The sequence below is a fragment of the Lissotriton helveticus genome, chromosome 7 (assembly GCF_964261635.1).
Source record: "Lissotriton helveticus chromosome 7, aLisHel1.1, whole genome shotgun sequence".
Lineage (NCBI taxonomy): Eukaryota > Metazoa > Chordata > Amphibia > Caudata > Salamandridae > Lissotriton > Lissotriton helveticus.
This window is the reverse complement of record NC_136068.1, coordinates 441237580-441265560: the sequence shown is the minus strand read 5'-3', so window position 1 is coordinate 441265560 and position 27981 is coordinate 441237580. Positions and strand designations below refer to the sequence as shown.

The 27981-nt window shown below is 45.5% G+C and overlaps 1 protein-coding gene across 8 annotated transcripts in view; it reads right to left on the bottom strand.

Annotated features, from left to right (window-relative positions):
* The window catches only part of LOC144768576 (sulfotransferase 1 family member D1-like), a 434742-nt gene that overhangs the window by 118136 nt on the left and 288625 nt on the right, over positions 1 to 27981 (bottom strand). For all 8 annotated transcript variants that reach the window (XM_078652353.1, XM_078652359.1, XM_078652358.1 and 5 more), the window contains one exon: positions 18348 to 18473. In XM_078652353.1, coding sequence (XP_078508479.1) covers positions 18348 to 18473 — 126 coding nt within the window. The remainder of the gene's footprint in view (positions 1 to 18347; positions 18474 to 27981) is intronic.

Below are 27981 nucleotides of genomic sequence, written 5' to 3'. Positions count from 1 at the left end.
ATTTTCCGACATAAAACTCACTGTGTTCATGTAGATCTTCGTTGTCACCGGAGGAAGCGTCAGTTAGGATAAACAAAAACGCTCACAATAATCTGGCTCCTGTATATCAATATAAGTGAATAAGAACACTCCCAACCTCACAAAATGGAGTCACGTCGTGACGTGTCATATGCGTATTGGACAACTTCCAAGCCTCTCTTTGAAAATAGGACGAGATGGCGTAGGTGCGTTCCATGCAGCATGTCCCACATGAAAAAACGAGAGAGTAATACTGTCAATTAAACAAACATAAGACTGCCACCAACACGTCATGGAGTGACGAGATTGAAACGCTCTTTTGAACCGCAAATACGTTCTAAAATGGTTTTCAGTCATCACAGTCAACAGTGCTTGGAATGCACTGAGAACACATACAACTGTAGAAGTTCCTCCCTCCTTCCTCGTCACCATGAGTAGGCGTCACTTTCTTTTCCACTTATTCACCGGTGCCGATCATCTTATTCCGCCGCTGGAGAAATAGAACATTTCTCTTTACTTTTTTTTATTCTGCCACTGGGAAGGAGTGCCTTTTTCTTTATATTGTTTTGATGTTAACCTTCTTATTTCAAGTTCTGTGTTGAGCTGAAATCTTCTTGCCCACTCGTCGCCATAAAAATGTGGTGTTTTCCACAAATTAAGTGTAACAGAAAGGCAATATTAAGGTTTGAGCACAATGAGTTTATTTCACCTCTTCCACCAACAGCCAGGAGATAACTGACTCTAGTGGAATCTCTACAACATTCTTAGTTAACATTCCTAGGAGAGGGGGCGCTAGGTGGCGCCAAACCAAGATGGCCGCACTGTCGTGAGGCTCTCGCCCGATTGAGCACCCTACTCATCCTAAAGACCATCCTGACCGGTGAACACTGCCCGGAAGGCGCACCATAGTGTCCATGACATTCCCCCGCACACAGCGGTACCAGGATTGTTGCGCTAGCCCAGCCTAGAGCTGAGATATCTGCCGGCAAACCTGAGGGCGGACTGCCGTGCTGGCTTGTGGTCTGCTGCCCGGCCGGGTCAACCTACCAGGAAAGGCCGCTGCCTTGAGGCCTGTGCAGAGCTGCTCCTCCCGCCACGGGAGTGGGGAGCTGAGGGTCCGCAGTCGCCAGCATCTTCAACTTTGCTGCAAGCAACACCCGCGGCCCGGTACGTTGAGCTTCGAGGGAGGGGGGAGAGACACACACAGAGAACACAACCGGCTAAAAGAGCAGAATAGCCGTTAATCAGGACTTGGTAAACGCTGTCCTCCATGCTGCCGGATTGGGACTATTGACTTGCCTATTCTCGCCCGCTCCCTGCTGCAACTCTGCGGGTGGAGGGGCTCGGCAGTAGCCCATATCCCAGTGCATGGTCCGGAAACACCCCTCCGCCTGCTGTTGATGCCTGTCCCCCCGCTCTGAGACTTTGGGACCCACTGTATCCCGCGGCTCCACGGCCTCTGCTCCGATCTGCCCAACGACGCACTACGTGCATTCACGACCCCTCGGACTGCCGTGCTGGTTCGGAGTCTGCAGCCCGGCCGGGACAGCCCACCAGGAAAGGCCGCTGCTTTGGGGCCTGCGCAGAGCTGCTCCTCCCGCCAAGGGTCCGCAATCGCCAGCAACTCCGACCTTGCTGCAAGTTACCCCCCACAGCCTGGCAGCGGTGGGCTTCGAAGTAGGGGGGGGGGGGGGGGAAAGAGACACGCACAGAGACAACGACTTGCTGGGCAGGCTGAATAGTCGTTAATCAGGCCCTGATAGACACTGTCCCCATACTGCCCGATTGTGATGGCTGCTTGCCTGTTCTCACCCGCTCCCTGCTGCACCCCTCCGCCTGCTGGCAACGCCTGTCCCCCCACTCTGAGACGCTGGGACCCACAGTATCCCATTACTACTTGGCACCAAATCGCCATTTTGTCTGCTGAGGCCTGGTCTGCCAACTCCCCTCCTTCGGACCATTGCCTTTTATACTGTTCTGTCCCCCTGGTTGCACGGACTCACTGCGGAGTGGACTACCTACCCACCTGCCTAGACTCTTTCCCCCCCGGCCCACGTGGCCGTGGGGCCTGGATCCGGACCGCGGAGGAGGGACCCCGGGACTGGCGGTGCCGGTACAGGTGGTGGCCGGGTGCTGACACTACCGGGCGCGGACATCTGTGACGCTGCTGCGCCCTTTGGTTTTGGAGCCGGACAACCTCCCAGAACTCTCTAACCTCTGGCCCGGGCTGCCCCACGCTCTGGCTACCGCATTCCCTCTAGCGCCGCTGCCGCCGAAGGGAGTTATGGGCCGCACCGACGCCAGGCAGTCGAAGATCCCCTTCAAGGCCAAGAAAACGCCCAAATCAACGGCTGGTGTGGAGAGGAGTCCCCCATCACCGGAACCTCAGGAGGAGGACTGGAAAACCCTCCTATTAGGCATGAAGCAAAGCCTCACGTCCATCGACTCCAAAATGGACGCAATTAACTCTCGCATTGACAGCGTAGTCGCCAAGCTAGAGCGCCACGACACGCGTATCCAGGAGGCTGAGGACAGAATCTCTTCATTGGAAGACGGGGCCACATCCAGCTCAAAACAGGGAACCCAGATGGACAGACTCCTCAAAATAATCGCCGATAAAAATGAGGATTTGGAGGCGAGGTCCCGCCGCAACAACGTCCGCGTCGTGGGCCTTGCAGAATCCACAAACACGGGGAAGATGGAGGTCTTCATGGAAAACCTGGTTGTCGAACTTTTTGGTAGGGAGGCCTTCTCCCCACATCTCATCGTCGAGCGCGCGCACAGGTCCCTCGCCGCGCGGCCTCCCCCGGGAGCCCAGCCGAGACCGATTATAGCACGTTTCCTCAATTACAGAGACCGTGACGCTGTGCTGCGATGTGCCAGAGAACAGGGCCCAGTAAAATATGGCAATACTACCCTGTCCTTCTTCCCCGACTTTACCCCGTCGGTCCAAGACGCCAGACGTAAATTTGTTGGAGTCAAAAAGAAACTTCAAACTCTGGAGATCCCCTACGCCATGCTTTACCCCGCCAAACTAAAAGTGTCCCTTCACGGTAAACAACACTTCTTTCAAAACCCTCAGCAAGTGGAGGACTTTCTGAAGCAGCAGAGGAAGGAACAATCCCGGGAAGATGCGGAATGGCGACGCTCCAGATCGCAATCTCCATTGTCCCAACAAGACTGACTCGATCCACGCGTGTGTAATCCACAGTTACTGCCTTCGCTTGCTCCTTGACTTTCTTAGCCGGAGGTCACAATGGGTCGACTGTTGCCTCCGAGCTCCTGAACTACTTCCTACATTGCATCTTGGACTACCATACCCCTTTTGCAGCCGGGGGTTTGCTGTAGGAGACCCAACTGATACTTTCTCCAGTGAGGTGCCAGCTCTATTGCTTATACATGTTGGTCTGATATATACATATGTGCTCGATCACCCACCTCCGTCCCGCACCTTTGGGCAGGTGAAAGTAGGGAGGTGGGAGGCAGGTCTGGTGCCCCTAGTTAGAACCCCCAATGGGTGATCCCCTGCGAGCCTCTCCCCTCTGAGGGTGGGAGGTGGTATGTTAATGCTCTTCGTTTTGATTTTCTTGGGATGTTGGGGGGGGGGGTGGGGTGCTCTTTCTCGGCTGGTTGGGGATGCCGTAGTGGGTGGGGGAGGATGGGGGTGTCATACATGACAGGCCGCACTGACTCTCGGCGTGAGGGTTTTTTTTGTTTGGGATTGGTTATGACTTACCCATGCACTGATGCTATAGATGTTGCACTGTCCTGTAGGTTGGAAAGGGTAGATAGGACGAGTTTACGAACCGCTCTGGTCTGTGATCGTAATTCTGAGTGTTTGATCTTGTTTGTTGCATATACCTGCCATGTTCTCTTATTGTGGGTTAGATGGAAGACGTGAATGCTAGACTCCCTGCACTTAACTTTCAGCTGGTATCGTGGAATGTTAGAGGGTTGAACGATCCCAGAAAGAAAAGGCAGATACTAGGCTACCTAGACAGACACGGAATCTCTGTTGCCATGTTACAAGAAACACACCTCCCTCCTGGTGGGCTCCCCCTCTTCGCTTCGAGATGGGCTTCCTGCAGGGTGTTTGCGTCCTATTCCAACTATTCCAGAGGCGTATCTATACTTGTGAAGAAAGGATTGGGATTTACTCCAGAAGGCACGGATGTAGATTCTGGCGGGAGGTACTGCATGGTCTGGGGTACACTGTCTACTCATCGCATACTCTTCGCCTGTTACTATGGCCCCAACGTTGACGAGCCAGAGACACTTCTCACAATGTGGGGTAGGATCCAGTCGCTGGGCATCACTCGCATAGTGTTGGGGGGAGACTTTAACACTGCTCTACAACCGGGGTTGGATAGGTCGCACCCACAACCATTGCATTACACCCACACCCAGCGTACCCTACAGGGCATAGTGGACGACCATCAGTTATTAGATGCTTGGCGGCACCTGAACCCCTCCCTGAAACAGGGCACACACTTCTCAGCAGTACACACCACGTGGGCCAGGTTGGACTACATTTTCCTGACTCCTGGCATAGCTCCCTGGATTGTGAAATCCCTACACCTAGCGCGCACTCTATCTGACCATTCTCCGGTCCTCCTTTCGCTGCGCATCCCCCTTGAAACCTCCCCGTACTTATCCTGGCGATTGAACCCTGCACACCTCACTGACACTGCTTTCAAGGCGGAATTGGAGCAGGACATTACAGACTTCTTTGATCGCAATATTGACTCCGTCTCTAGCATGGCCACGGTCTGGGAGGCATTTAAAGTCACGGTCCGGGGGTGGTGCATATCAAAGGGTGGGGGTGTCCTCAAAGCCCTTAGAGGCTCATTACGACAGCTTGAAACTGAGATCAGGACATTGGAACGGGAGGTGGCTCAAAGCAGACAGGGTCAGGCAGCTAGGGTGAGACTTCGAGACAAAATTGATGAATACACCGTCGAAGCGGAGAGGGAATGCAAATTTCTGGGGAAACCATACACTGCGCGCATATACGGTGAAGGTGACAGGCCGGGCAGAGCGCTCGCTTCGGCTGTGCGGCCACTTAGGCACCACAACTATGTTACCACCTTGATGGACGATGATGACGTTCCACATAGAGATCTCCCCAGCCAACTCGGTGTCCTCACCAACCACTACAAGACACTGTACTCCTCCCACCGACGAGAGGAACTTGATCTGGGTTCCTACCTCGCGGACACAGCCATAGCCTGGTTGGGCCCGACCCAACAAAAATTCCTCCACCATGAGCTAGAACTGGACGAAATTAAGGACGCCATAATGGGTATGAAATCGGGCAAAGCCCCTGGCTCGGACGGCCTACCTATAGATTTTTATAAGACTTACATCCACGTTTTAGCTCCCACTCTGCAACGAGTATACTACACCGCCTTCGAGGAGGGCACGTTGCCGTTTAGCATGAGAGAGGCCCTCATCACCTCTCTACTGAAACCAGGCAAACCCCCTGAGCGGTGCGATTCGTATAGACCCCTCTCCCTGCTCAATACGGATGTTAAAATATTAGCTAAGGTTTTGGCTTCTCGCCTCAACCTCCTTATGGAACGATTGGTCCTCCCGGACCAGGCAGGCTTTGTCCCGAATCGGGCTACCTCTCATAATTTACGCACTCTGCAGGCAATCTTGCAGGACATCACTCCCAGGTGTGAAGCCGCAGTAGTTTTCCTTGATGCTACCAAAGCTTTTGACTCCCTGGAATGGGATTATCTGTTTTCATTGCTGGAACGCATGGGAACACCCTACAGTTTTATAGACTGGATTAAACTTCTTTATAATAAGCCACAGGCGGCGGTCCTACTGAATGGGTCTAGGTCCGACAACTTTGAGATACAGAGGGGTACCCGGCAAGGCTGCCCTTTATCCCCGGTCCTCTTTGCAATTGCTATCGAACCCCTCGCCGCCAAACTCCGACAACACCACAACCAGCGCTCTTTGAATTACCCTGAAAGGCAAATACTCGTCTCGCTATATGCGGACGACATGACCTTATATGTCCATAAGCTGAAGGAAAATCTGAACCCTCTCCTGCGAGAGGTCACTAAATTCGGAGCTATTGCTGGGGTGTAAATCAACTGGTCAAAGTCAGCCTTATTTCCCCTTACGGATAAAACTAAGCAGTTCCCTCTCGATTACCCACTGGTGTGGGAGGGGGACGAGGTTAAATACCTGGGCATAACCATCACCAGAAACCGTGAGACCCTTATCAGGGCAAATTATGGCACTGTCATGGACAAACTAACGGACACTGTCACTAAGTGGATTCATCTCCCACTCTCCATGGCGGGTCGTATCTCCCTGATCAAAATGGTCATACTCCCTAAACTATTGTATCTGTTCACGAACATCCCTTACAGCCCTGGGTCACATTTTTTCCGCTCCCTGGATTCCCAGCTGTCCAGGTTGATTTGGGGAGGCAAACAGGCCAGATTAGGGCTAACGACGCTAATGCTGCCCTACCACCAAGGCGGGTTCGATGTCCCTAACTTCAGCCTCTACTTTGACTGTGCACAGGCCCACTTCGCGGCCTACTGGCTCCGACCTCCGCCCTTCATGGCACACCTTGCCGTGGAAGATGGTTATATGAGGCCTGCTAGGCCATCGGGATATCTTTACACGGAATCCCGAGTGACTGAGCGAGATCCCTCCACCGTTGACTGTACGGTGCAAGCCTGGCGCAGGATCGTGAATCGGGTGGACGTTGCCCTTCTTTACTCCCCACTTATGACCCTCGCGCACGACCCCAGACTGAGTGTCTCCTGCGAGGAACTAGGCCGCAAAATGCTTACTAGATTGGCACTTCATACTTGGGGGCACCTGTACGTGCAGGGGAAATTTCGCTCATCTGCCCAATTCTTTGGGGATCGAGTTCCCTCGACCATGGACACATTTCTCTACACACGATTGCGGCACAGCGTTAAGGCGGTCACTCCCGACTTCCCGAACGAGCCGGAAATCATGGCACCTTTACATGCACTACTCCAGGCTACAGCCCCGAAACATGTTGTCTCCATGTTATATAAGTATGCGTACTCTGCCACAACACCTCCTGCCCTTCGAGCGCGCTCAGACTGGGATGGGGACCTGGATGCCCCACTCACTGATGACCAGTGGGAATTGAGCTGCTCCCATACTAACTCAGTGACAGGTAATGCCCGCCTCCGAGTACTGCATTTTAAATTTCTGCATCGCCTTTACCACACTCCTGCTAAACTACACCGTTTTGGCTTACGTGATAATGATCGGTGCCTCCGCTGCAACCGCCCAGGTGCCCACTTCATGCATCTAGCGTGGACTTGCTGTTCAGTCGCTTCCTACTGGGTGGAGGTGTTTGACACCATGTCGGATATAATGGAGATTGCAATCTCACCCTGTCCGAGAATTGCCTTGCTGGGACTCTCCCCTCCTGGGCTCAAGAACAATCGGAAATTGTTTGCATTGGGGTTCCTCCTAGCGAAACGACAAGTTGCCTGTAGATGGGGTCGGGGTCGCGCTCCCAAGTTCAAGGCTTGGTTGACTTCTATGTCCACCTGGCAGGACCAATTACATAATTATGCAGATCTTTTACCACACAAGTCGCGTCCTAAAGATCTCTGGGGCCCGTTCCCCGCATACTTACTCAGACACCAGTCCATAGATGATCCAGACTCGACCCCGCGCGCGTTACCTGACCACGTAACGGCTGCTGTCGCACCACAAGAAATACCTGACACCGGGTCGTGAACCATTGCTCGCCCTACCCCCATCTCCGAACACTCATTCCCTCTCTTCAACATCCAGCGCATTAGCTGCATTCTTGCACAGGCGGTGGATCCTTGGCATGACTACCTTACACAACATAGGATAGCTACACTCTGTTACACCAGCACTGACCCTAATCGGCGAGATCCGCTGATTCCTTTATATCACCCCCCGCTCGTCAACCACTACCCAATAGCCATTTGGCTGATATGTGACACTTCACATTTGCCATCTTCACAGGCCAGTGCGCAGACCACACTCGATTCTTCCCCCTCCATCATCTTCATATCTTCATCCAGCGGCAGTGGGCACACACCTACATTATATTGAATACCTGCAAGGAATGCAGCACATGGGCACTCTGCGCTGACGGGTCCTCTTTACCACATACTGCGTATGGTGGGACTACTGGAGGTTGGGAAGTCTACTCTGATCCCTACTTTGTTCTTCAAGGTTTAAGATTTACTGTAAAATGAGACCTCACAGGTTCACTGTTTACTCTCTCTATATTAATGGAATAGCAGATACCGAACTCCCTACCAGCTTATGATGTGCCACCACGCGGCCGGCCCTGTTGGGTTGTAGGCGACATGCTGTGTTACCTAGGATCTCCTCCGATAGGATGTTGCTGCTTGGATATGATACTCATTGGTAGCGCTGCCGGCCTGTTTTGAATCAGGTTGTAGGCACACAAGCTGTGTAACCCTCCTGTTATCACAATAAGGAGTGGAGCTGTGGGGCGACCAATGGTGGCCTTCAGAGCTGGGACCCACTCCGATTCCGGTGTCGGAGGTGAAAAATCTCGGGGTATGGTTGGATGCCGGCCTCTCTTTTGTAGGGCACACACAAAAGACTGCGGCCTGTTGTTTTGGACTTCTAAGAGGCTTGAGACCAGTACTCAAGTTCTTTGATGCCCCAACCAGGCAACTGGTGATCCAGGCTACTATCATCTCTCGCCTGGATTATGCCAGCTCTCTCCTGGCTGGGGCTAACCAGGCCGAACTAACCCGTTTGCAACGGGTTCAGAATGCCGCGGCGAGAGCGATTGTTGGCCTGCCCAGATTCAGTTCTGTGGCAGGTGTCCTTCGCTCTTTACATTGGCTTCCGGTTAGGAAGCGCATTCTTTTTAAGATCTTATGTCTTGCTTTTAAGATTCTGAGAGGTATCGGCCCGGAAATTCTGTCGAGCTGCCTTTCCTTTTATGTCCCCACCCGCAGTCTCCGTTCCCAGGGTCTGGCTCTTGCAGTGGTCCCCAGATTTAGGCTCAGTCGTATGGGAGGCCGTTCATTTAGGGTCATGGCTGCATCAGCATGGAACTCCCTCCCCGTTGAAATCCGTCTGATGGAGGACCTTTTGACCTTCCGGAGGGCGATAAAAACTTTCCTGTTTTAGCTGTTCTGATTTTATTTTCTGTTGTGTTATGTTCTGCCTTGTCTTTGCGCCGGGACGCTCCTTGGCTGGAGTATCTGTGCGCATAATAAATCACCCTAACATAACATAACATAACATAACATAAAGGTCTTACAAAAAAAAAAAAAGAAAAACATTCCTAGGAGAACGTTGGACAACATTCTGCATAGGTAATACAGACATAAAGCTGGAAGAAATACAAGAACAAATGTCACACAAACATTTACAGGAACTCTACGTCTAGACAACCTGGCCCAATGATTGCGATATACAAAGCCCAAATCAGGAGTGCTGTAATGTACGGGGCAGAACTTTAAAGCCTTCTCCCTGTAGGTAGAATGGCCAAAATTGAGAACACATTTTTGAGGCAGCTTTTGGGCCTACCGCAAAGCACCCCCCCTCATCGATCTACGCATGGACCTCGGGTTAAGACCCATAGATGAGGAGCATGGACTGCGACCCTTGACCTTCTGGCGAAGGCTATGGGCGACTTCTGAGCTAATAGCCTACCAGTCAGAATTGAAAGCAATCATGGGGCTTCCAGGGGTGGGTAGGCTACCCTGGTTCACACATATAAAAGATCTGTGTTGTAGACTAGGTTGTCCGAACCTATGGACCAAACCAGAGGTGGTGGCCCCCATAACATCACGGCTCGAATTGGTCAAAACTTATAGGCAGTTGAGACTGACTGAAGCACACGGGAGTACAAATGGAGAAGAAGTGTGGCTCAATGGTTAGAGCGGCAGACCCTGATGCAGAGGTCTAGCCCGGGACCCAGGTTCAATTCCCCGCCTCGGCGGGTCTTGGGCTCAAAACCTGATAACCTGATAATTCTCGCCTCGGTGCCTATTCCAATCATGGAGTCTCACTCTGAAACTCTGGGCAATAGCTTGCTTAATCTCCACAACGGCCCCCACAATGCTAAGGATGCCTGGCCTCCACCTTGGGGGTGCCTAGGAGTGGACACCTCACAGGGAAAGCCAGGATGGGTTCCACAGCGGTATTCGTACAAGCGCCTTGAGACCCTTGCGGGTGAGTAGTGCGCTATACAAGTATCAATTTACAATTTACAATGTGGGCCGCTTAACTTCTGACTTCTTTCAGTTTAAAGATTAGTATCTATTTGAGCTTTTCCTTGATGAGGTTCAACCGTTTTTTGCAAGGAAACTTTATGTTCAATTTAGATTGGGTTGCTTGCCGGTTCACGCATTCACAAAGAACTGGTCAAAATCTTCCCCTGCTAGCTGCCCTGCCTGTATTAGCCAAGAAGAGACTCCTTTTCATGTTTTTTTCCTTCTGCCCAGAATACGACATACTCAGGAGTCACTGGCTATTGCCAATTTACAGGAACTTGGGGTTCAGGGAGTCACGGGAGGCTTTTAGAGTCTTGAGAACCAACACCCTTCCTCCGGTAGTCTTTGCAGTGTCACAGTTCCTTAACTCTATGTGGCAAAGGCGTCGCAAGTTTTTAACTTCTCCCTGTACATGATATTTGTTTACTGGCCATTTCCAATTTTTTTGATTTTATTTTGAACCGCAATCAAATGTTTAATACTTTTTTAACTTTGTTTTTTTTCCTAATTCACTTCCTAACTGTCACGAATTGTGATTAATCCACTCCCTAGTGTTTTATCCTGTAATGATCATTGATGTTTTAACAGTTTGAAATTAGTACTGTATGTATTTTATGTACTTCTTTTATGGTCTATTTGATCGAAATAAAGCTTGGAAATGGTAAAAATGGTACCGTAAGGGCTGATGCACTTACAGCACGGGAGAAGGGATTCCAAAGGCCGTAGGGGTGTCCTGCTCATGCAGGGGCACCCTCACACTTATAACCGAGCACCCTGCCTTCAGGATTGAAAGGCCTGCTTTAGGGGTTACTTATAGGTTTTAAGTGCAGTGACCTTCGATATAGATAAACCTATATCGTTCGTAAGTGGTGCTAGCACCAGCTTACAGAGGCAGCAATGGCAGGCCTGTAGTTACAGTTTGAGTTGTCCCCATTGATTGGCACAATGCATGATTTACTCCATGGTGGACCCCTGGTGTACCTATGCCCTCAGTACTTCAGTACCATATACTAGGGACTGATAAGGTTACACCAGTGTCCAATCTGGAATGTACCGAAGTACTTATACCAATTTAGGGGAAACAGCACAGTCAGACTAGTCAGAAACAGCATAGCGCCACACAAAAATTGGGGGTAACCATTAAAGCAGACCCTACTTTCCTACAGGAAGAAACTCTCATTTATGCTATATGTATTCATAAGATCCTGCACCCCCTGCAAATGTTTTAGTTGTGTCCCATCTGCCGCATAGTTACTGTACGGACATGCCAAGAAACCCTAGAGGAGTGCATGAAGGGTGACTCCGCCCAGTTGGCCGCCAGTTTCGTGAAGATCATGTCTGCATTAAAATCTACGCTTTCTATCGAAGATCACTGAGAATTTTAGTCATGCCAGCCATTAACTCTTTTTAACAGAAAACGGAAATTGTTTTTATTACCTTTTAGTAAGAAATGCAATGATTTTACGTAATGGTGCAATAAATTCTATCTATCGAGAATATTTTGGAGGTAAGGACATATGTGCCACCACTTTATTTCTTGGACTCCATACTGCGTTACTGTAGCCACATTCATATGGGGAGAAACGGAATGGAATAGAAGTAGTGCCACCTGCATCTGATTGATGGATGCAAGAATTAAGGAACTTTTATGATCAGATAATATTGTTGAGTATGGCTTCCATTAGAAGATGTCACTGGTGTGAATACCGGATAGATTTAAAATGTGGTTATTCAGTGACATTACATGAGGACGAAACCTACAAAAAATAATTGGGATTTGTATGCTGTCAAGGATTTTGAGAACGGTGCACATTTGTTATCAAGTGATGAGGAAGAAAGTGGCAGGACACCAGACATTCTTATCTTTGTTTGTAATTTACTTATTGGAAGAAGTGGCAGGTGATCATACTGGCAGAACACAAAGTAATTATTAATTCTGGATTTTGAGAGTTTTTGCTGTCTCAACACATTAGTCACAAAGTCTGAGCACATTGTTCAAATCCGCCTTAATTACAATTGTCTTCTTTTCAGTTGCAAAGCTGGTTCAAAGGCTTTCTTTAAATTGCATTTATGTTTTTTATTAAATCTAAACATTGGGGTTCTAATTCACAAAGGGTCTTCTCAGCCTCAGCATTCAGAGCATTGCAGAGATTCCTCCCCAAGTGCAGAGACTCCCCCATGTCTGCGGAGCGTCTACCACGAGTGTGGAGACGCTTTGTGAATCCGGCACAGGCAATTTATTTTGCCTGCACTCCCTTTTAAAGTGTATGTTAGAAAGAGATTAGTTGACATTGTAACATTGTAGCTGCATTCCATTTTAGACATTGATTAGGTGGCGTTTTATTCCGGTCTCTTCGAAAAATAATAATGAAATACATGACACAACTGAAAGGTTTCTTGTTCAAAAAAGATTACTAATAAAACAGCTGTACTAGTAAATGTTTGTACATTTTCACTTGAGGCTGCCATGTTTAGGTGATGGTAGATGCGGCTGGTGCAGGTATGAGTGGTGAGGTGGGCATAAGGGGGTTAAGTTAACAGATGATGAGGAGGGAAAATACAATTTAGAAAAAAGAAAAACACTTACCTTGCGCCCGCCACATTACAAGTTGGTGATGTGGCGAACGCAAGGTAAGTGGTTTACTTTTTTTTTCATTTTATTTTACCTCGTCGTCGTATGTCAACTAAGCCCACAAATCCCCCCCCCCCCAGTCCCACCTCACTGCTCTTACCTGCACCGCCCGCGACTGGATGATGCCTTTTCTTGTTTTTCGTTTACTTTTGTGGCATATGACTGGAATAAAAAAAATCATTGCACCAGCTCCAGACTTCTTGATGAAAAGATGCCTTTAACTGTGGACAATTCATAGTTGTTGGTCAATTTCACTTAAGATATGGTGCCTGGCACACTGTACATGGATGTTTGCAAACATGTTTTTTTTTACTATGGCATGTGCTGCACCCCTTTTCTGGGCCGCAGCACACGCCACAATAGAAAAATGTATGTTTCTGACCGCCTGCCTCCCTTTCTTATCATAATATGACGGGTGGAACTGCTGCATACTTGTCGGGCGGTCTCCATTCAGCTGTGATGGTGATCAGACGTTGGTTCGACCGCCATTGTAATGAGGCCCTTTGTGTTTATTAGAGCGTCAGACAGCCGTTTAATATAAGATCATATCAACAATGACTTTTGTCATCATATTGAAATGTATTGATATGGACTGGGAGGGGAGTTTATTCAATCTCACCTTAACTACGGTGCTTCCAGTAATCACTAGACGGAGAAAACAAATAGTTGTTTTTTAAGATATATAGCAGAGTCATAAACTAAGATGACACAACATCTGGGTGGCATAATTCACTACTTGCAGATATTATTCATTTTCATCAACACATTTATTATTTGTAGAGTGCCATCCTACCCTTGAGCATGCATGCACTAAAAGGGTAATAGCTTTCTCTCAGCCAAAAACAAATAGGTATTCACATTTTTTTATGAAGTGGAGCAGGCTCGGATACAGGCTTGTGAAAATTTACATTTAGGACAGACTTGCCATCCAGGATATACCATTTAGTCTTTCTACATGGTGAAAGATAAAATCTGCAAACTGTGGTATAATATTGTAGAAGGAGATTGGCTTGTTTTCAGTATTGAATCATGACTTTCAAGGATAAGGAAACACATTCTATACATACTTGCTAACCAATATCCCCTTTCCATTTCTCACTAAAGAATTTTAAGTTGTTCTCAACACTACCAAGCAAAACATGATAGCAACCAGAAATACCATGGATTTAACAAAATATTCCCACAATCCCATGAAAGTGTCTGTCCCTGCCCTACTCTTCAGATACGATTACGGATATGCAAAATTGTCATAATTTGCTTTCATGACATTTTGCGAAACTCAAGGTAACTTCTTCTCACATTCATGTTATTCCACTGCGCTTGTGGTAAAATTATGACATGAACATGTGGAACTGTGTGACAAGCACTAGACAAAATTCTTGAAATCATGCAAATTCTGTGGCATAATTTAAATCTTGCTTTCAGACAATGAAATTTGATTGTCACTTTTAAAAGTGCCAATCCTCTTGAGATTGAAGAGGTTGGCCAGAGTCCTAATTTCCATCTCACTCCACATTTTAAAGAATAGGGGTCTGATTTAGGGATTAACAAATGGACTAATGTGTCAGGGTGATGGAGGACACTACTTTCACCAGCCTGATGGATCTCCAGCCGTCAAATTTAGAGATGGCAGTCAATTCAGCAGATATCTCTGTACAATCTACTAAAAGTTTGAAGTATGTCCACTGTTGGTATAGAAGCAAGTCCTGTGCACACGTTTTAGGTTGATAGTTTTAGTGTGAAAACCACTATTAAAGAACTTTTCTTGCAGAAACTATGAAGGTCGACATCAGGAGTATCTTAATGAAGATTTTTTTATATCAATCCAGATCAATTCAGAAAGAAAAAACAGCCGACACTTGTTTTGTCACAACGTGGTACAATTGCGACTCTTCAGGGCTGTAGGATAGAAAATCTGTAGCGAAAACACGAGCGAACGGACGTGTAGGTCCGTGTAATGGGGAGATCTCTGCTCCTCAGTTTCGGCGGGTGGTAGTCACGTCTCAATTTCCTGTCATGTTTACAGTTTACCACTGAGACACCGGGGAAGGACAACCTTCAGCCTTCCCGCCTGTCCATTCAATCTATAAAACTGTGTCCTTACCGGGTGGGAATTATCACCGGTACTGCAACTTTCGCGCTACAGATTTTCTATACTATAGCCCTGAAGAGTCATAATTGTACCACGTTGTGACGAAACACATGTCGGCTGGTTTTTCTTTCTGTATTGATCTGGATTGACATAAAAAAAATTCATTAAGATACTCCTGATGTCGACCTTCATAATTTCTGCAAGAAAAGTTCTTCAATAGAGGTTTTCACACAAAAACCATCAACCTAAAACGTGTGCACAGGACTTGGTTCTATATCTACAGTGTGGGTCCTGACCTACACACTCGAAGGGTTATTTTGTTTGGGTTTGTTTCCCCTGACCTATCAGCACAATACTCATTTTTTCACATCTCCAACTCCTTTGCGTACTCGCTTGAGCGCCATTACTTCCTGTCCTTAATCCAAACCCTCCACCGAACCAGTATATGTCCACTGTCGTTGTTGACTGCTGTACATAAAACTTTTCAAAAGTTTGTTTTTCAACAACAAACTCATAAAGTGAGAGTTTGTTTCTGAAAAACAAAATCAAATGAAACCCCCACACCCGCTATATATATCCCAGTGTGGAGGTCACTACTTTTTTTCTATCCCTCACTGCCAAATTTACAAGAGGTGACAGATGAGGAAAAAAAGGCTTTACACCCTGAACCCTAAGTAGAGCCTCCGATGGACCTTACTCCATCAGAGGAAGCTTTCCGTCAATGGAGCTAATGGTGAGTCTCTCAATTGAAAGCTGATGGTTAGACCACCACTAAATGAGGCAGACAGGCAGAGGATTTGACGGACAAGGTACTATATCATGTTTGTGAGTACCCGGTGTACCAAACACTAAATCAAGCCGTAAGTGTGATGTGCACAATCTCAAATACTCAATATGAAATGTAACAAATTGCTTAAGACTACTGAAATTTTGAATGTATGGATGATAGCTCATCAGATTTGTATTACAGCAGCGGAACTTAGGTTCCACCCTTTATTTGTAATAATTTTGCAAACATATATTCGTGTCTGACGTATTCACTCTGTGTTTTAACTTCCTTTTTGTGTGTGAAACATTTAAATGTATTAATGAAATGCAATCATCGTAGGGATTAAAGGTTTATATTCAAGTGCACTAATGTTTAGTTGAAACATGTAATCATGTCTTCTCCTATTCATACCTTGCACTTATTCTTATAGTTATACTTATGTATGTATAATCATGTATTCAAAGTTCATGTTGACTGCTGAGTTAGCTTAGCCTGACTACAGGCCTCAATTGAAATGCCTTTAGCCTTACCGTATATTATCTTTTTCTTTTTGCAGATGCATTATCATGCTTCCGATTAGTTGGAGAAAGGCGTATTGTTTCTATTAGACTGTCAATAGTAAGGCCTAAAGGGAGGAACTTGGCAGTAAACGTTGAGTACGAATGGCCTAAAATAGGCCTTCTGTTCATCATGTAAGCTTCACCAGGAAGCTGCAATATTTAAGGTCTGGTTTACGGTCCCAGTTTCATTTTGATGGGAACCTAGAGGGAGAGTCTGCTCCTCTCAAGTAACAATTTGTTTGGTTCCTGGTGGTGTGAGAGGAGATAAGGATGTTTGAGGCTCCTGTTATGTTAATGTGTGTTCTCACAGTTAGGGGGCAGATACCTATGAGGCTTGGGAGGGTCAGACCTCTTTGCTTACATTTTCCTGCAAGGGTCAAGCTTTAGGCTAGTTTTTCCAAGATTTTTACAGAAGTCTATATTATGCTGATGCCTTCTAAACTCCCTAAATAGAATAACTGGATAGATCATCCTGTAGTTGATCTATGTTTAGAAGAGAGAAGGGACGTTTCCTTATGGTAGATCTATTTACTTTAATTTGTTTCATTATTGTTTTGGCTGTCACTATTCTGTATCTCATTTTATTAGGCTCATTCTACTAAGCTATTTCTGCTTACCTGCTGCGTTGTTGTCTCTCTTGAACTTATTTTTATTCTGCTCATATACTGGATTGATTAGTATCCTAAAAAAATCTATTCAATTATATTTGCCTATTCCTGGTCTTTATTGTGGAGTCACATTGGCTTCACAAGTCAGAAATATATTGCCGATGCCCTCTCCCTTACATCGCTTCAAGTCAACCAACAAAGGTCCAAACAACCAATAGGGAAACATCTTTAAAGATTTTACTAAAAGATTGCAGTGTAAGTACATGTGCACTGTCAGTATAATTCAGCTGCAATAGTCTGAGGAAGAGGGTATGCAGGAATTTCAGTAGTGCAGAACATCTGCTCTGCAGTTACGCAAATAGCCACACTGCTACCTACTCTATGGGGAGAGTCGGTAGGACCACTTCCAAGTAGGTGCCAGTAACAGAGAAAAAGGTATGAAAGACTGAAACGTATTATGTTTTTGTGAATATCTGGGCGGTCATGACATTTCTTTGCCACCAGATATATAAAAAAGAGCAACGAATTTCTTCAAAATATCTTTTTTGAATATAAAATATTACTGTCCTGAAGCGATACAAGAATATGGGTAATAATTGTTTTTAAATTCTTTGGATATCATTTATACATCATACAATAGCAAGTGGAAGATTATACTATTTCAAAAATCTATCTTTCACCTCACAGAAAAGTGGTGTGAATATCACAGCCAAGAATGGACTACTCTAGGTGCCGTAGTGAAGTGATAATATTAAGAGTGATACCAGAGGTAAATACTCAGAACCATTTTTCCCTTCATGGAGTAACTGCACATTTACACAATTCATTAAAAAGAGCTCATCATGACTCTAAAAAAACACATGCAAAATCAGTAAAATATATGCACATGAATGATTCAGTACAGATATTCATTCAGTGTCAGAACAAGTGAGTAGGTTTAATTACCAAACATCCGGAAAATGTATTTTTATAGAAAGGTGGGATCAAATTATTAAAGAAGTGTAAAGATTTTTTTTATTAAAAAGAGAGCAGAATTCTTCAGGGAACAAGTTCTGAATTTACCAAAATAAGTGTACAGGATTTATCAGAAAACGTGCATAAATTGTTTAGCTAATGTGAGAAATTCTTGATAAAAATGGAGCAGTACCAATTACAATCTGTTTGAATATTCCAACATTAACAGCACCAGAATCAATCAGAAAATGCGTAGTTCTGATTACAGATATGGGCACATGTTATTTATAAATAAATGCACAGAATTTACCAAAAAATGTGTTCAGGTTTTCATAACCAGCATAGTAGTGGACCTAAGCCTTCAAAGATACTCAGCCCCAGCCATAAATGACATGAGAAGTTAAAGCTGTATTTTCAGATATTGATTGTGAAGGGGAGGGGGGTTGTTATGAGCTTACCTGAAGAAATGTGTGGGGATGAAAACTCCAGGAATGGAACTCGAATATTAATGGGATTGTGCTTGGTTTTCTCCACATCACCATTGTTCAGAATGCAGTCCACTATTTCACTGATCCAGGTGGTACCTGAGAAGAAGCCAAACAACGATGGGACAATGGGTAAAAAAATGTTTAAGCATTCACTTCATTGGAAAATTCCCAAATTGATCCTTCGGCCCATAGAAAATACACCCAAAGGAACAGGAATTTTGTGTGAAAACACCTTTAGGCCAGATTCAGAAACTGCTTTCTGTAGTACTTTAGGTACTACTAAAGTACAACAAAATACAATTCACAACCCTATACGCGGAGACCTCTCCTGTCTTTTATATGCAAAGAGATTCGCACAAGTAAACCCAGGATCTACTTGTAAATGTGGGAGGGCTTGGAAATTGGGGAATACTTTCTCCTAAATGGGAAGGTAATTCAGATTACGAAGGGTTTTAGGGAGTGGTAAGTAAGAGTTTGGAAGAGGAAGGCTAGCAAAAACACCCACCCAAAAAACAATATGACCAATTCTATTCACAGACTACACTTCTAAAGTGACTACAGCCAAAAGGTCCCAAAAACAGTAGTAAATGTACTCAAACCCAGCCTTGGAGTAAACCAATTAAAAACATGGTCATTAACATGTCCTACACAGTCTCCCAGAGTGAACAACAGACGCAGTGGCCTAATGCCACACTAAAAGGAAACAATATTAAATAAATGTATTATTTCGATTTCTAAATTAAATATATACATTCACTGTTTTAGTGTTAAAAAATTAGATTAAACATGAAATATTTTCGTATTTTAGAAATTAACATACTTTATAAAACCTAAAAGAAACTCTTAAACTTCATAAAAATTGAAAATTATTGTAGAAACATACACAAACACAATTTGTAATTAAATGTACTAAACATTAATTAAATATTAAAGGCTAGTGATGGAGATGTTTCTATTTTGTTTATACACAAATTATAAATAAAATTAATGCATTTCATTTATTTAATTATGTATTACCTGCAATTTAATGTGTTAATGTGCTATAATGTTTTATTATTTCGAGGTTAATTTTTATTTTAAATCAATTTACATTTTTATTTCACAACACAATGTGTATTGTTTTAAAATATGTAACATTTTATTATTTTCCCTGGTCTTTACCAACTACAAGTCACAACCGTACAGTCTCAAATTCAGTTTTAGATTTCTCCAACTCCTTAACTGAGGAGGCGGAATCATGTAAGTCTACACTGAGGTGTAAATCTACGCACACCAAGTGAGAATCGCAAAAAAAGTGTAGACTTACACCTAGGTGTAGTGGTAAATCTACATATGAGTAGATCTACACATGCATATTTACCTTTGTGAATCAGAGGAAACAGACCTGAGCTTACTGGATCAGCTTGTTTTGTAGATAGATGACTATCTCTGTAAACTACTGGCAATATCAAGATTTTCTTGTGAGTGCTCTAAGTGCCATCTGTCACAACTTATTATTTAATCCTTCAGGTTAGGCACCTTGGGCAACCCACAGATATCAAAATCAATTTCTATGTGTGAGGAATGCAGATCTCCATAGTGAAGCATTATCATTCTAAACTTAGACGAGTATAAATAAAGTAGGGCCCTATACTGTGGTTGAGCTGTGATGCACCGGAATACATAAGTGAATTGGTTTCCCCTCTACCACGGTAGAGAGATCCCAGTGAAGTATTGGAGTAGATGCAGGTGAATAGTTGGCTCCTCACCCTGACATTGCAGGAGCTGTGGGGGTATGTGTAAATGAGCAATTGGCTCATGTCTCTGGATTAGAATGAGCTCACATGAATCTTGAACTAGGTAATGATAAGAAGTTATTGATATTCTGTGGGTTTTAGTGACCTCATTAGAGCATTTAGGTATGAGTATAGGTGTGTAAGTGTTCCGCTCTCCTTAGCATAATAGGATAAGAAGTATGCAGATAGGAAACAATGAAAGGAAAGGTGTGTCTATTGACAGGGTGAACCACTGTAACTCATTCTATTTTAAGATTCACCACCAGCCTACTGAAACACTTGCAGTTTTCAGGTAATTATTTTCTGGACGTGTTGAAGTCTGCAGAGCAAGCACAGAAAGGACTGAAAGTACAATTCATTGCCCTAATCTGAAAATGAAAGGATCATGGCAAAATGAACCTACTTCATATGAGAGGGCCCTAGATACATAATGTTTGTATTGTGTAGAATAATTATTTCATCACTTGGTGGACCTCCAGGTACAAGCTGGAGTTGGTGGCCACCCAAAGATTACTCCCTTTTCTAGACAAGACTGGTGAAGGTCTATGCTTCTGAGGCCAAATGGTGATGCTGTGATTCACACTCCAGGTTTCACATCTGAGAATCTTAATTTTTGATGAGTTAAGTTTGAGATGATTGCATAGCTTCCAATGCTCCACTGCTTACAGGCTCTGACCTTGGGTGCAGGGGTGTTTTTCTGGCAGAGTATCAAACGTTTAGGTGAATTGGGAATTGTTGGGAACGTTGTAACAGGAATGGCTGAGGGATCTGATGTGTTCCTGAAAAGGACTGGGGTATATGTAGAAGAGAAGAAGAATGATGATGGTCACTTGTAGAAACCTAGCAAATGAAGTAAATCTTACCAAAGATAATGGAATCTGTGTTGGACCTTTCACAATTTATGATGAGTTCCAATGCCAGACAATTCCTGAAGTTCCAATCTTACTTAATCTCTATGTTATGAAAGGATAGTGTACTATGTCAAAGGTAGAACAGTAGTACAGTTGGAGGTAGGGTTGGCCACTTTGTTTTGTTAAAAGTGTCCTTGATGTTATCCTAGATGCCAAACAAAGTGAAGTCTGCAAATCTGACAAGTCACTCACAATGCTTTAAGTGGTCCCATCCCCTAAAATAAGAGGATACATGGGAAATACTCATTGGTGCCGGGTGGCTTTCCTCTTTATCCCGGACTAGCTAATTTGCAACATATCTACACTCTTATATAACTTCAGCAGCTTCAGATCTCTGTAGTATTTCTTTTGTGTTTGCTTAAGTCCCTCTTAGCTGGAAACATGCATTGGTGGTTCTACTTCTAAAAAACCTACAGATGATCCATCTGTGTTGATTACTTATTGGCTGATCCATGTTGAAGCTTATTCAAACTGATGATAGGCAGCAGCTAAGCCAATTTTCAAATAAAGCTTGCCCAAGCATTGTGGCCAATATTACTGTGATGTTTGGAAGCGGGTAAGGATTTACCTAGATCACCTGTTCAGACTGTGAAGGACTACATATACTTTGAGCTCCCCACAACCAACAGGGCAAGCCAAATTTAAGATTTAATCTGTTCTATAATCCCTCTGTCACACAATGATGTAAGCTCTTTTTCTAAATCTTCCCTGATACTAAAAAATCTCCCCTCAGTTTGCTCTTGATGGGATTGGCACCATCCTTTATTTTGATTTTATGTCTGAAACCTTTCATTTTCACCAATTCTTCTGATAAAAACCCCACTAGGAAACATGTTCAACATCTCTTCTACAAAGTTGTTTTTTCTTAGAACTAGAACCTGTTCCTTTACACCTGGGAGCAAGATCACACCAAACAACCCTTTATGGAACCATATCAGAATGTTTAGTCACTTGACTGCAACATATATAATGCACTGAATGTGGCTACCTTTAAAGTTTATCTTACAACCTTCGATGGAAACCGGTGCTTGATCTGGTGGCAACAACTGTCCGTTCCTCAAATTCACCAAGAACAGTTCTAGGTGATCATGGTTATACGTGCACCAGAATCCATCAGTAAATGAAAAGTTTTTTCGCAAATTAAAATATCCACATAAGGATCAAAACATTCAGAAGGATCCCCTGTTCTAATACTTCAATCACCAAACGCCAACACTATGTCCTGCATGTCACCGATTAGATATTCTGAGTCACTCTCTCTATTAACCATAATTCACCCATAACACACCCTACTTTCGTTCCATTGCATTTCATGCTTTGACACACTTTTGTAAAATGGGCTATTTTGCTAAATATTGTACATGTTACATTCTTGGCTGGACAAGCTATATCCCTTGGGTGTGACTCAGATTGCCACACCTATAACACATATTTGTTTGTTTAAAAAAATTATTTGCTTGGCTTTCCCTCTTTCCTTTGTTATAGTCTGTTGTTAACCATACTGGATTTACTGAATCAACTACTTTATCATCTTGCTCTTTTGCCGATTTCTGTGATGTTTCAATACTCTTGGCTATCCTAATAGTCTCCTCTAAAGTTGGGTTACCAAGCGACAACAATATCTGTCAAATGCCTTTATCTATACAATGGTTAATGAAGCAGTCATGTACCAGTTAATCACTGAAATTTTGAAATTCCCATTCTGGGACCAATTTCCTTAATGCAGTGATGTAAGTATCTACATCTTCCACAGACTTCTGGGTCCTTTTGAAAAATGTATGTCGTATTACAGCCAAACTCAACTGAATATCAGATCTGTTTGCAAATTTGTTTTTTTTCTTTCGCAATTGTGAAATTGAGAAATCAGAGCAAAACAATGTAAAAAGGGGAGGGGATGGGAAACATAAGATGCCATTCTTGAGAAAATAGTACAGCATGAAAGAATATAATACGAAGTGAAACAAATACTGGCCATATGACATACTGCGTTCTCACGGAACAGGGACCCTTGAAGGGCGAGGAAGGGCAACATGAAAGAGAGCTTGTGGACCCACAATTGCATACAATATAATCAATGGGATTGGCTGGGGACCAAAAGGAAGATGAAAACATGACAGAAGAATGCAGGGGGGGAAGCAGGAAGTTCATACTCTCATCCACACCCACATGTACATGGGTCGGAGGGGATTGGGGGTGTAGAACAGGAATGAAAGGAATGGGAGAGAGAGAGAGAGGAAGGAAAAATATGGAGATGAAAAAAACGAGAAAGAAGAAGGAAGAGAGAACTGGAGAAGGAGGAAACAAGAGGGAAAGAAAGAGCAAATAATATAGGCAAGCATCTGCACGGGTCATGGCCACATAGGATCCCAAGAGCTGCATCAATGTGGTACAATTTAGCAACCAACCAAACCATTAGGGACGGGTGGGCATGCAGTTAAGGACTTGTGGGTGGTGTCCTGGGGGAAGGGCGCCCAGGTGTGAAGAAAGGCATCCGCTTGTCCTGGAGGTTGTAGATCACCTGCTCATAGGAGGCCGTCTGGTACATAGATGAGAGCCATACATAATGGGAAGGGGAGGTGTAGGGGAATGCCAGTGGTGGAGAATGCAAATCTTAGCCGTGGCGAGTGCCAAATGCAAGAGATAGGAGAGATCCGGGAAGTCCACGAGGTCATGCAGAATAATCAGAGGGCAGTCACAGAGGAAGTCCAGTAGGTCATAGCGGTCACGGGGGCAGCCAGAGCAATTTGCGTGAGGTAACAGGCCCACTGCAAGCAACTTCATAGGAGCCCAGTACCAGTCATGCAGTGATTTAAAAAGGTAAAACTTCGATCGGGCCCAAGATCAAGTGCCTCTAGGAGTTCAGCTTAATCCTACGGTTCACATTCCAACTAGAGTCTGGTTTGCCATGTGCTACGGAGGATATTGAAGAGGGTCAGGGAGAAAATATGGTGGCTTAAGAGACTATAGATGCCGGAAAACACCCCATGGAAGTGCCCCAATGTCATAAGATAGGAGACTGCAAGAGAGGGTTGGAGGACCCAGGGTCAAGTACCCAGAGCTCGATTGAGGCAATACATACATGCAGGTACTGCCAGGACTGGTAGGGTGTTAGGCCGAATTCCTCACGTAGCATCGCAAAGGATTTGACGGCATCCTGGTAGAGGATCTGATGGAGATTGCTGATGCCCATTGAGCGCCATGCCTCCGAGTTCAACATCTTGCCACCAATGCATAGGCTCGAGTTGCCCCGCAATTGTGGGAGTCATGGAGAAGGGGTCCACCCCAAAGAGGCCTGTCGCAATGATTTTACCTACCATGGCTTGCACCATCGAGTTGGCAGGACCGGACATGGCCACGCCACCCTTGTAGAGTGGATGTAATCCCTGGGGGCAAGCCAGCAGTTTACACTCTGCTAACACCCACTGCGGTGGGTCCAGAGTTCCAGGGAGCATGTAAGCAAGTGTGATAAGTAAAGCACTAAGGCGTAGTGCTCAAATGAGGGATGACTAAGGCCCCCACATGAGTGGGAAAGTCAGGAGTTTGGTGCTGGCCAAGTGGAGGTGGGACTCCCCCTAGACGAAAGACCTAATATTCCGTTCCACGGAGTGCAGTAAGGATAAAGGGACCAATAAGGAGAGCATACTGTTGATGTAAGTATAGCGTGGCAGCGTCACCATTTTCACCGCCTGTACCTTACCCCATAATGAGAGTCCGAGGTGGGTCCACTTCTCAAAGTCTGGCTTCATATATTCCAGCAGGGAATCTAGGTTGTCTGCCACTATTTGGTCCAAGCCTCTGTTTACACAGACCGCCAGATAGTTGAGGGTGCGAGGACTTCCACTGGAAGGGTAGGCACATACTGCAGCGCTGGTGATTGCCCGTGACATAGGTAGTCCCTCGCTTTTGTCCCAGTTAACCTGGTAGCCCGAGTGTGCCGCAAAGCTAGAGAGGCTGTCCAAGAGAGCCGGAAGGGAGTGAGGGAGATCAGTGACTGCAAGCAAGAAATCGTCTTCATAAAGATAGGTGGCGGACGTCCTGCCTGTGATGCCGCTAAGGAGTGGGGATTGAAGTAGGGTGCAACTTTCTTAAAGGTTTTGTAGGAAAGTAGGATCTGCTTTTATGGTTATCCTCACTTTTTGCCTGGTGTTAAGCTGTTATTGACTAGTCTGACTGGGATCCTGCTAATCAGGACCCCAGTCTATCTGTTTTCTCCTTTAAATTGTTATGTTCAGTACTTAGGTACATCCCAGATTGGATACTGGGGTACCCTTATCAGTTCCTGATATACAGTACTAAGGTACCTAGGGCATAGGTACCCTAGAGGTCAACCATGGGCTGAAGCATGCAATATGCCACCCATGGCCGACCATTCAAAATGGAACTACAGGCCTGCCTTTGAAGCCTGTGTAAGCTGGAGCTAGCACCACTTACTAAGGATATAGGTTTCCTATATCTGGGGTCACTGCACTTAGAACCAAGCACCCTGCCTTCAAGATTGCAAAGGCCTGCTATAGGGGTGACATTGTTTTTAAGTGTGAGGGTGCCCCTGTATGAGCAGGACAGCCCCACAGCCTACGGACTCCATTCTCCCGGGTTGTAAGTGAATCAGCCATATTCTATGTAGAGGGGCACTGCGTAATAACATGATGACCATCTCGAAATAGGCTGCAATGAATTCTATCATGTTTGGTATCAAACATGTTGGAATCCTACCCCTACACTGTAAACACTTCCGAGCACTGGAAGAGCACGCTGTTAGGCTCTCAGTGCTCCCAGTACCAGTCTTCTAGACCTGAAAGCACAAAATGGTTGCTGCTGACCAGAGACACGATTCTGCCCTCCTGCTGCTGAGCCAAGCTCAAGCATGGGAAGGCAGAACAAAAGGCATCCTGTCACAGGGAAGTATGACCACCTCCTAGACAGGATTCAGTGTATTGGGTCCGAGTGGGTGCGCTTGCCAGCGCCCCTCAGTCAGCATGAGGGGCACATTTGGTGTCCCCATACATTGTCCAGTTCAAACCAGCTCTGGGAGATGTTGGCTCTTGCTCTGGCACAAAACTGGACAAAGGACATGGGAGTAACATCCCCCCTATCCAGATCCTCCCCTGGGAGGGTCCCCTGAATCGTCCAAACCCTTTCCTTAGGGTACTTAAGGGCTTACCTGGGTGTAGGTCTCTAGATTCGTCATGGGACAAGATTCAATTTGGACACCACTTCTACTTTTAACGTCTGCGCTCTGGAAATCGCTTGACTTTGTTTGGGCTCTACTTTGTCTCTCTTTCAGTCTGCTGCATCGTCTGTGCCTGTGCACCGTACAGGAACCTTCCAAGGCCTGTGGGCATCCAAGACACCTGAAGGAATCTCCCTCAAAGTGAAGGAGTCACTTCCCTGCATTCGCAGGCACTGCAACTAAACTGACCGGTCTGCTGATCCTGAGCTCCTACGGACTCTGCAACACAGGAGGTGGTTCTTCACAGCTCCCGAGGCATGCCCTGCCCTCTCACCAACTTTGAAGCCAGTATCCCTCGTTGGAGCCACAGGAACCAAACCCCTGTGCAGTGCATCAACTTGCAGTTGCAAAGGCTTGTTGGCTTCCTTATACCAAGAGCTTAGGGCTCCAAGTAGGCCCAACCTCGGGCACCACCTGAGACCAATGTCTTTGTCCACATCACATTGTTTGCACTGTGGCCTGCATTTTTTGATGAGCTGCTCGAGGTCCTCTTGAGATGCGAGTGCCTCCAGCATCTGGGACCTGTTGAGGGTCAGATTTGCTTCTTTTGGGCTACCTTGATTGCTTGGGGTCTACCCTGACTCCCCTGCTTGTGGCAAGACCCCTAAACCTTGCAGGTTTCGACATTGCACCTTCTTTGACTTCTGCATTGGTTGCATTTGCCAAGGCTTGTTGGTGCTCCCGCCGGACACCGACCCCTCAGCACTCAATATCCGACATGGGACAGCTTTTGCACAGCTCCTGGTCTTCTTCAGCATCACCTGGTCCTCCCAGTTGCAGAGTTAAAGTCCTTGTCAACTCTCCTGCAACTCCCAACATTGGTGGGCATTCATCTTCCAGATCTCCTGGTCACTCCTAGGTGACATAGACTATGTCCCCCCTGCTTTCAAGTACCTCTCAACTAGAATCCACCTTCGTATTCCACTGGACACTTTCTCCTTCTTCAGCAGCGGCACTCTCCTGAAATCCTCAATTGGGTTCAACTGCGGTTTCCAACACCACTTTACACCTATACACCCAGCTTCCCTGGTGTAGGTAACATGGGTACTAGGGTATCCACAGATGGGGTAGCTCTCCAACCTTCTGTCTTCCACAGCGTTTCTTCAGGGTCCACTGGGAAAGGGCCCTTAATCTTAAAATTCCAACCAGGACTTAAATGTTGATTTGTTCGGAGAATGCAGTTGTGTTCCCACACTGCACCCACTCTCTGTGGAGTTCCTAGTAACTCACCTTGGGTGTTTGTTTCGGTCCCCCAGCACTTCTATGTCTTCTCAACATTGTCTTGACCCCAGTCGTGATTCTTATACCACTTTCTAAGTATATGGTTTGGTCTCCCCCTGGGGTCCACTGTGTATTTCATGCTATTTACTTGATGTCTATGCATTGTGTGCAATGTGCATATCTCTAGGTAGGAGATATTTGTATGTGTTAGAGAGTATTATATGATGAATTATATAATAATATACCTATTTTTATAAATACCTTGTGTGGTTCTTTTTCACTTCATCTATACATATGAGATTGCATTCTGGTAGATCAAGCTGCTTTAAACTCCTTCAGGACTAAGCCTGAAGGATGTTCTCCACAGTTACCACTTAGAGAGCTATCTAAGGTTGTCTAAGACCTCTTAAATCACCATAAGGGTTGTCTAGACTGGTGCAGGGTGCCCACTTACATTAGTGGACTTA